The sequence below is a fragment of the Rhagoletis pomonella genome, unplaced genomic scaffold (genome assembly GCF_013731165.1).
Source record: "Rhagoletis pomonella isolate Grant_MI unplaced genomic scaffold, Rhpom_1.0 Rhpom_scaffold_00012, whole genome shotgun sequence".
Taxonomy (NCBI): Eukaryota; Metazoa; Arthropoda; class Insecta; order Diptera; family Tephritidae; genus Rhagoletis; species Rhagoletis pomonella.
The window spans coordinates 6,056,065-6,066,886 of NW_023458566.1; the positions used below are offsets into that span (position 1 = coordinate 6,056,065).

A 10,822-nucleotide genomic window follows, 5' to 3' on the forward strand; every position below is an offset into this window, starting at 1 on the left:
TAATGTTTCATTATTGTCGGTATTGTTGATTATTGAAATGTTGTGACTTTGGCAAGATATGTAGATGCACCAGTATGCTATCGGATATCATAAACTATAAATACGGTGCTCGGAGAAGTGATAGCACCAATTATTTTTCTGCTCTTTCCAGGAGAAAACTATGAACAGAAAAGAAGCTAAAAAAATACTGCGTACCCATACTAAATGTTCACAAGCGTTGTTTAGTTTTTGCTGAAACCTTTTTGAGGGCCGTTTTCTCGCCTGCCTGTTAAAATTTAACTTCTCTTTAATCACATCTACTGGCTCTTATATGCATGTAACATTAACAGGAAATCAAGATAAGGTCATCTAAAAAGGTGAGATCTTAGGTGCTTCAACCTTAAAGTAAGACAAGCAGCCGATGGTGAGATGAATCGCATGGATTTCAGTCGTTAATAAACCGTATAGAGAGATGCGACTGGTAATTGACCGCCTTCCACCTACCCTCACCTTGCATCTTAAGGCATTTGCTCAGCGCTCGGTGAACTAACTAAATATGCTTCCAACTGTATACCAAGTATGATCAATGGTGCCACCACGTGCTCTTTACACGGTAACAGCTACTCAATAGTACCCCGTCTCACCAGTTGATGGGGTCTGCAGCGTCCAGTTATGCTTCTGTGGCCTGGAATCACGGGATGTTCAGCACTCTCTGGCAATATTCAAATAGTTTTCTAACTATGAGCAGGCAACGTACTTCAGCCTGTCAGAGAAGGTAACAGAAGTTTAATACTATTTGCGAAGAGAAAAAGCCAAGTTCATACAGGGTGGCTTAGGACTTTCCACATACCATAAAGTCTGTGTCGTCCGCACAGTCAACTAACTGACAGATCCTACTTCTTTATGGATTCGCCCCAAAGTATGGGTGAAAGGGCCGCCTTTTGGAGTAGCTCTACTCACTCTTCCTTGGATAGATGCGATAGATAAGTTGGACAAGCTCGATTTCGACATCCAATTTATCCATAGAGTTTGCAGGAAGAACGCCGTTAAAAGTCTTCCCATTATTAGGGAAGGCATGAGCTGCGTAGTATATCTGCGAGAGAACCAGCCAAACGGTCTCAGAAAGCGAGCTTTGTACCTTTGCAGTAAGCATGCTAACTTAATAACAAATGCTGCCTGAGGGATTGATTGGTCTGAAGCCCCTAGAGAATACATGACGGGTCTTTCCTGCCTTTGGTATGCAAATTACTCTTAACGCCCTACATAGTTTTGGAACATAGCTCCTGTCTAATTTGCTCGCGTCGATATTTATTTATAAGAAAGAGCAGCAGGATACCAACCATAAATCGAGAGCAAATTCTGAATGACAACATTTCAAATAAAGCGTTGTTGTACAGACTGCCGCGTCGGCCAGTTAACTATTTTTTATTACTCTTCACTGTATTTTGTTATTGGAATCTGAATAAAATTATAATCGATAACCAGGAAAGCATCATTACTTAAAATTTAAAAATTTCAATGAAAATTAAGTCCGATTTCCACTTGGTACTGAAAGTACAAAAGATTGTATCATTTAAAAAATTACATCTACAACTAGACTTACAGACAATTATTTTTAACTGTTTGGCGCGAATTGTATCCGATGTGCAACATTGTTATTAATCTTGTTTGCCATTAAATGCTCAGTGGAAATGCGGTATTAGTTTTATTTCTCTTTAATTACCTATTTAAAATTTGATTCAAAATCTTTCAATGTATCGTAAAAGCTTTTTAGAGCAAACTATCATTAAAAAGTGTATATGTATTTAAAATAAAATGTTTATGAGCATACAAACATTAATAAATGCGCTTACATTAAAGCACATGTGTAAGTCTGTAATAGCAGTACATTTGAGAGAAGTAACCACAACCATACCAAATCGAAAAGATATCTACAATAAAACTCCAAATTAAGTACAGCCATAGTTATTGTAAATTTTTGAATTGTAACTAATTTTACAGTAATTATTAGTACACATTTTATAGTTAAGTGCATACGAGGGAACAATAAAACCATTAGCGGGCTAATGAACAGATGAAGGTTGCTCATACGTTGCGTATTACCAGAGTGCTGTACAAACACACAAGAAGTAAGCATACAAACATGCACGCACGCATCTAAATATGTGGAGTGCAAACTTTTTAAAACTATGCTGTGTAAATTAAAACAAAACAAATAATGCCCATAAATATTTGCAGCCTACTCCAATATACATACATACATACCATACCATAGACACAAAATGTTGAACATAAGTTTCCGAATTTAAAATTGTTTCGTTTCCAAAATTTTGGTATGTAAATTATGTAATTTTATACAAAATTTTCTAACGAAAGCAACGTTAATATACGGGCATGTTTGTGTGTACATTAGGGTGCGGTGGAAAAAATCAATTGTTCGATTTCGAAATTTTAACAGTGCGAAAAATCAAATTATGGTTATTTTTTACCATTTAAAAAGATCTTCTAGTATATACTCAGTTTTGTAGCCCATTAAATTTTAGTCTAGTAAAGTGCAAGTTTCAAGTTGCTAAAAAATCGCGTGTTGCTGACAGTGTCTTCCATATAAAAAAATTGTATGGAAAAATCTTTCTAGAAATTCTTTAAAAAAAAACTATAAAATAACAATAATTTGAGAGATTTTCCAAATAATTTCAAAGCTCTTGGGGCGACCGTAAATATTATCCAATGGGAAAGCGTTTAATGTGATCATGTTACGCAATTGATTTTTTTCGCTCCACCCTAATATGCCTAATTACATATATTCGTTGGATGCCCCTTTTACAACTCGACAACAGCAACAACTATTATTCAAGCACTAAATAGAGTGTTTTGAGCCGAGTTTGTTCGTCCTCCAGTGACTCTTGTCCACTTGTACCTTTAATTCTGCTTGCCTGCCTGCCTGCGGGCTGCCCACTACACATTTTTGTTATTGTTGTTATTTTGGTTATTAACTTGAACCATATTCATTACGGTAGCCGCATTAGCCTTGTTTTCAGTTTGTGTACTATCCACTAATTATACATACATACATACATCGATATTTATGCACATACATACATACATACATGCCTACTTATAAAAGTATGTAGTGCGATTTTCCACTAATAAAACTAGTTGCCTTGCGGCTGACAAAAAGGTCAAGTGTTGGACACAACTTTGTAAATAAGCCAATGCATAGGCTACATACATTCATACAAACATACATACATACCTACCACTCGCCACCGTCGCTTTAGTGCACACAAAATTTACTAATGGCAATTTTGGTTTTGTTCAATAAAGGAAAATTTTAATTAAAATATTTGGCCTAAGCGCATAATAATAATAACAGTCCTTCTCCTTCGCTCATTTTGTAGTACAAACGAAATATTTCATTATTTTTTAGCAAACAAAAAAGGCAAACATTTTCAGCAAATCACATAGAGTAAATACGTACGAGTATGTATGTATGTATATCAATAAAATATTTGTTTGTGGTGTAAAATAGTTTGTTAATTTATCTTCGTCGTTTTTTTTAGGGTTCAAATGATGTATAGTGCAGCCGGCGGGCAAGAAAAACTATTTATTTATTAGCTCTAAGATTAAATAAAGAAATTACGACACAAAGTGTGTAATTTGGGTTCAAAGGATGTAGAAATTTGGGTACGCACTCATGGGGCAAATAAAATTAGGTATTAATTTGTATTTATTTAATACAATTTTTCGTTTTGTGTAAGTGGCTCTCACAGATGAAAAGGGTCCACATACATATTTAGTATTTATTTAAAAGAACCTAAGTTGCATATCTAAATTGCATGCCTTAAAAAACGTAATACTAATTAAAATGCCTTTAGCTAAGATAAAATACAAACACCTTTTAATAAAAGCTTGTTTACGAATAAATTTTTAGTGCAGTTACTGAACCCGGCCGCAGAAAGGCAGATATGTGGGGAAAGTTTTTTTTAACGCCATTCAATAGGGAGTGGCCACAAACCGAACCGCCAAACCGTTCTATGTAAATACAAAAATTTTGTTAGTTATGGCTCTTTGCGTTTCATGTGACGATATGTATTTTAGATCATTATATGGACCCCTTTGGGCGAAAAACTGGTTTGGTTTCTAGCACATACGATAATTTCGGCAAAGGTGATGACATGCGGTTCTCAAGTAAAAAAAAAAAACATATAAATACATATATATTTGCTGTTTTCCATCCATGACAATGGTTGTCTTGGACGCAGCAAAAATATACATATGAGGCATTATTCGCAACTGAAGGCCCAATCTCTCCAAAATTGGTTTAGGTAAAAAAAATCGGTTATAGTCTCGAAACTTCGGTAAAAATATTTACTTTTAAATGATTAGCTGTGTTTTTGGAAATTGAATGTGGCGGACAAAGTTTTGAAAAATTATTGGTTTCGGGGTCAGGTTAGGTTAGGTTAGGTAAGGTGGCAGCCCCATGTTACCGGAGCTCAATTAGATAATGTGAGATGGTCCTTTGTGGTGCCACAATTTTGAACGGCGCCCTAAACTTTATCGATAAAACGCTCCGAGCCGATTATGTGTTTACGAATTAGACTTATCTCAATGCCCCAGAGCTCCTCGGGGCTATTTAGAAAGCGAGAGCCAAAGTATTTCAAGAAGGTAGTGTTGATATGGTTCCACTTCGCGTCCTATTCCACACAATTGCGACATAAGGGGTCCGGTAGAAAGTTCAGCCTTACTGCGTGAATACCGATAGGACAGTGACCCGTTAAAATCGCCACCGGAAGTGAGAGCTGTGGCTTTGTGAGTTTGAGGAGTGCCCTCGACCGAGCCCGGCCAAAAGCACCTTGCGATCGCGCATGTCGTGGTATTCGGCCAGCACTCGCTGAGCTGACATGAGGCCCATCTATGCAAGAATGTACCACAAGCGATCAATGGCACCCCCAGCCTCTCTTTATCTGGTGTTAATATTTTACGAGTACCTTCCCTGGCCACTTCGTCAACCACACACATTTCCCCTCAATGACGCTGTGTCCCCGAACCCAAATAAGCCTAATGCAAAAGTATTCCAACGCGACCGAAAGAGAGAGCAGACATTCCTGAACCAAGTTAGAGCTCACTTCCAACGAACTCAAGGCCCAGATGACCGCTTGGCTCTCAGAATATACGCTCACTTCCCTGACTCTTATAAAGCTCCTTAGCAGTGAATTCACCGCCTCCTTGTTAGCAGCTACTCCCGCCTGGAATACACTGCAGACGTCCGGGAGCCTGAGCTTAGTGCTGTTGGTAAGATGTCGACAGAAGACCCCACCATCAAACCTGCCGTCCAGTTTCGGTCCATCCGTAAAGAAATTCATCGCACCCCTCCGCCAGATGTCTCGCGCGCCGCACTCCTCAGTAATCCGTACGATCAGGAATGAAATCTAAGCCCCCTACAACTCCAGACTGTCCAGTCCCTAAGTTGGTCAACCAATCGGTTTCCCTGAGTCTGATGGCCGTTCGCTCCGCAACAATTCTGCCTGCAACGTCGACAGGCACTACGTTCAATGCTAATGTGGGGGCAGTCCGCAGTGTCCAGACAACTTGAGGATATAAAGACGTTTTACCATTTCCATGCACTCGATAGAGTATTTTGCTCATAGATGACTACGTTTGAAAATTTAAAATTGATTTTGTCTTTTTTTTACATTTGAATAGTAACTTTAAACTATGCTATTGAAGTAAATCAAAAAGTTTTATACGAACATTTGTGGAGCATTTTCATAAAATTTATGAAAGTTGTTTAGTTAATTAGTAAATTGCAAATTGATTACGAAAAACGAAGTTTTTCGATGCAAAATGTAATAAATTTTCTACACAGAAATATATTTGCTTTCACATACATAGATGGCCTTTAAAAGAGAAGCAAGCAAACAAATTTAATTACCTAGAAAAATCAAAAGTGTCCTTGACAAATTTCAACCACTAGGCATGTTTATAGCATTCAAATGTTTGAGAACGCAAACTGCCACACACACACACACATACGTACATGTGTATATATACATAAAGAAACACCCAGCAAATTTTGCAGCGTATCAGTAAAAGTCATTATTTTATAACAAATTTATTAAATTTAATTCAAAATGCAAATTAGTGACTGAAGAGTACTTAGCTTGTGCAACCGCCAACGACCAGCGCAGAGTGCACGCTTCCACCCACACCTGCTCATTTACATATGTATGTATTTACATATATATATGTGCATATGTATGCGGCTGTCAACCAGCGAAGCATATTATTGAGCCATTACAGGCCATCAAACCAGGCAACGCAGACAGACAGACAGCCAGACAGAGAGAGAGAGAGAGAGATATTGGCAGTCGGCGCAAAAGGCAGACGGGCGGGTTAGGCAAGCAATGAAACCGCAATTTGCATTCACAATGTGGGGAATGAGGTGGTCGTGATTATGGAGATGTCATACACACACACACACACACACACATATATGTATGGCGTCAACAACAAAGAACATTAGTGTTTTTGCTGAGGCTTCATCGTAACGTGGAGTGCTTAATTTTCAATTTAGTTGTATGTATGTAGCATCCAGATTGCAACGCGAGGGCGCGCGCTAAAAATATACATATGTACATATTTCAACCCATTCCAATATTGGAATCACTGCAATGACATCGTCAAATCGTGCGCAGGGTGTGTGCATGCAGGCAATATGAATAAATTTAATGTACATATTTAGCTCTTCAAAAGCACACAAACAAACACGCAAGCGTACACTTGCCGGCAACAAATGGTCCCTCTCTGTGCGTTCAGTTGTTTGTGTTTGTGTGGGTGACCGCGGTACTGTTGAGTACCACAAGTAGTTTTTGAACAATTTCGAATGCAATTTTTTTTTAGCTACTCTCGCAATATTTTTTATCAAATACATTTTTTTTTTATTTTACGAGTATGCAAAGAATACTCGAGTGCGCTCTATGAAGTGTTAGAGGCAATTTATGTTAAGTAGCACTTTTTCCTTTTTCACGAAATACTTTTTTTTGCTTTCAAAGTGATTTTAAATTAATTGCACTGATTTAGCTAATTAAGCACATTTTCAGTTTACAAGCATCATTTAGCTGATTGGGACTATAATGAGTTAGGAATTTATTAAGCTATGCAAATCTTAATTGAGTAAAAATAATTTTTTGTAAAAAATGCAGTTGTGCTTATAGTAACTAATTAAAATAGCCACGTAATAACACTTTATGGATATGTATTTTGATTAGGAAAATTACAAAAAAGTTATACGATTAAAATTACATATTTTGGATTAAATTCATTTTATATTAAGTTTTTATTAATTATAGCTAAATTTTGTATTAAAAATTTTATATTTCTTTACTTAATTTTTTTCTAGCCCCGCATAACAGCTGCGCTCGGTATCCATGACACTTGTGGCGTTCACAATTTGCATGGCATGCCAGCCGTTTTATCAGCCATTGCCTCAGCTATTTTTGCCAATTTTGTAACGCAAGAAAATTACAAATCCGAGTTGGGTGCAATATTTCCAGCTATGGTTGGCGCAACTGAGAACAGCAACTCAACAATTATACTTGGGGTAAGTTGGTACTGTAGAAGATTATACTTAATAATTAATTCCGGCTGGAGCGCAGGACAAAAATGAAAGTATAGTGTTTGTCTCGGCAATCCGGACACCGCTATTTACCGGACAATCTGAAATTTTTTTCTCTATAATTGCAGTTTTGGTTTAATTTCATTATCTATATATTAATATGTATTTTTGTCCGTTTTTGTGGGCGGGTTCTACTGGGCTGATTTTGAAAACAAAAGCACCATTCGAAAGTTACTGTTTTTTTTTTAGATGATGAAAGTTATTACGGTTTCAAATTTTTTTTGGAAATTTTTTCCGCAATCATAGTGTACAAATTTCCGTTTTTTTTTTGTATAGTACCGAATTTGAGTTGGGTTTGGTATGCTAACTGTGTATTATTTTTCGCAGCTTGTTTCGCTTTGTATTTTCATCTTTGAATATGAATATGAATGCCAAAACGAATTAATTTCCATGACAATCGGGTCTACGTAACTGGACCGACCTAGATTTGTATCTGGCCAAGGACTGTTACGAAAACATTTTCCCTAAAAACTCTTTAAGCAATTTTCATGCTGTTGCTACAACAATAATAAAGACGAATACAAGTTAGAAGATGATTACGAACACGAATGAACGAATAGAAATACGAAACGAATGCGGGTATAAAAACGAAGACGAACACGGCGAAGATTAAAGCAAATACGTAGACAGCGAGTAAAGTGAAGGCGAAACGATGTCGAATAGAAAGATGGCGGCTAAAACGTATATAAAAACAAATACGAAGACGACTATGCAGACGAAGTCTAATGCTAGATTTCCACTAGCCATTAAACGACAAATATGTATGCAAGCCATTACGTTAAAAGAATAGTCATTAAATTCATCTCCACATGGCATATTTAAATGTGACTAATTTTTTTTTTCATTTCAATGCCTGGTGGAAATTCGGCATATGAATAAGGTTAATATTAATATGTTGGTGTTGGTTGATTTTTCCGACTGGGTGGTAAGATGATTTATTATGGAACGAATTTCCGGCATGCCTTGTCAAGTTTGGTTTGCAGGCAAACCGGTTTCGGCGCTGTGCCATCTTCAGTGTCATGTTTTCGTTCTTTAGTAGGTATTAATCTTAATAAAAATTTCTGCAATATGAAATGAATTAGAAATTAGTCGAAGAAATTTTCACTTCTGTATGAAGTGTGGTTCAGGCGAACTCATTTATTTAAATTTTTAGTGCTTAGTCATAGTCAATGTGTAGTGCCGAACCAGAAGATTTATGGTTAGCAGCTTTGTACAATGCAAGATACTCGAAGTACTATCTTTGAAAAAAATTCTTCGGCATACTTTATAGAAAACTAGAAAAACGGTCGAATTTCCACTGTAACTGTCACTCCTAGTATTTTATTTTTGTGCGCGTAAAATAAGAATTGGCGTAAAATTTTAATAAAGTATTAGTAAGAAAGTGGTTCACAAAACACTAACAATTAAAAAAAAACGCGAAGTACCAGGTTGCTGTTAATTTTCATTCTGTTATTTACCATCTTTAATGCGGACAGTGCAGTAATCCGTTTAAATGTTAGCGGAAAATGTAACCTCTAAACAAAAACGCTATGAAAGTAGTTATACTGTACATTAAAGATAAAAATTAAACACATAAATCACATAGCACAAAAAATGCGCCAACAGTATTTATTATATGTAGATGTATATGTATTTTGTTCTTCCAGGGCTACAACCGCACTGCCTCAACTCAGGCTGGCTATCAGCTTTGCGGCATTGCAGTCACCTTGCTGGTTGCCATTGTTGGTGGTGTTTTAACAGGTAAGGCCGAGGGGACAACACACAAAATAAATATATACATTAGGGCGGAGTAATTTATTCGCAGCAAAACTTCTCAATTCTACGAACAAATTTCAAAAGAAAAAGCTGTACATCGTCTGAAGAAAACTTTAAAAAAAATTTTGTAAATGAAGAATTAATTTCGTTCAGAAAAAATTATAATACACTGATTTTTCTTTTAAAATTAGGGAGTGCCAATGTCATTTTTGGTATATAGTTTGTTCACCACTTTTGCTTAGAATCGAACGTAGAATTCGAATATGCCAAACACTATTTTCGTAATTAAATTACTCCACCCTAATATACATATATTTTAATTAACTTAACTCTGATAATAAAATTGAATTCAACATCACCCTTTTTGCTACTTCGCAGGCGCTGCACTTAAATACACCGGCGTGCGCAAATTACAGAAGGATGAACAGCATCAGGATGAGCTGTTCTGGGAGGTGCCCGAAAATAAGGAAGACTAGTAAAGTGAAATGTTCGAGTTGTATAAATTTTTGTAATGTATTTTTGAAAACATTCAAGAGCTTAGATTAAGAATTTTCACATTTTGGGTATTCACACCTTCCGGGTGTATGTATTTTGTTGTTGGTAACTGAAAAAAATATAAAACACCTAAATAGATAGCCCGATAACCAGCAACGTGTGAATACCGCTATTATGTATGTACTATTAGCTCGCACCGCCGTTTTTTTTAGTTCGCTTAAGTTATGCTTTTGAAATGCTATTAGTTGTTGTTAGATTTTTTAATTTTTTTCACTGTTTGGTGCTTGAATTACTATGTATATACATTTACACAAACCTGTAGAACAAAATCGAATAGCAAACACTTAAAACACAAATAATTTTTGCAGAAAATATATATAAATATGTATTTTATCATTTTAATTATTTCTTTAAATTAATTGCATTTAGTTTATTACACTTACATTTTTTTTTTATTAATTATAATTTTCAATCAGCGAAGTTCTTCGCAAATTTGTGTGTGTGTGCCTCGTAATTCAGAAACTATGCTTTCAAAGAAATTTTACACTCTCTCTCCCTCTCTCTCTCTCTGCTTATTTTTTACATCTGATTCTTTTCTTTCTTCTACTACTTTTTATCTGCTACCTTCGTACCTACCACCCAACTGTTGTGCCAATTTGCAATCATTTTTGCTGAATATGTTTAAAGTTTCGACAAACTTTCACGCCTTTTGGACGCCGGCAGAGTGTCAGCGGTACGTTGGCGCCCAATTATGTTGCGCCACTGGAATGCCATTGCGCCCGAGAATAATTTGTATTATCGCGGTGTTTACAAATGAAGTTAACTTCGTTACGATTTTTCTACTAGTGTGTGTATGTGTGTGTGTGCGTACGCACATTCGAGTTTCGAAATGGCAAAAATCACAGACAAATGTGAACT

At 36.3% G+C, this 10,822-nt stretch overlaps 1 protein-coding gene across 1 annotated transcript in view; it reads left to right on the plus strand.

The window, feature by feature from the left end:
* Positions 1–10,259, plus strand: part of LOC118747722 (ammonium transporter Rh type B-B) — a 37,946-nt gene extending 27,687 nt beyond the window's left edge. Inside the window, exons 6-8 of the mRNA XM_036481823.1 lie at positions 7,379–7,579; positions 9,301–9,394; positions 9,788–10,259. Of these exons, the coding sequence (XP_036337716.1) occupies positions 7,379–7,579; positions 9,301–9,394; positions 9,788–9,885 (393 nt within the window). The 3' untranslated portion in view covers positions 9,886–10,259. The remainder of the gene's footprint in view (positions 1–7,378; positions 7,580–9,300; positions 9,395–9,787) is intronic.
* Positions 10,260–10,822: the final 563 nt, after the last annotated feature.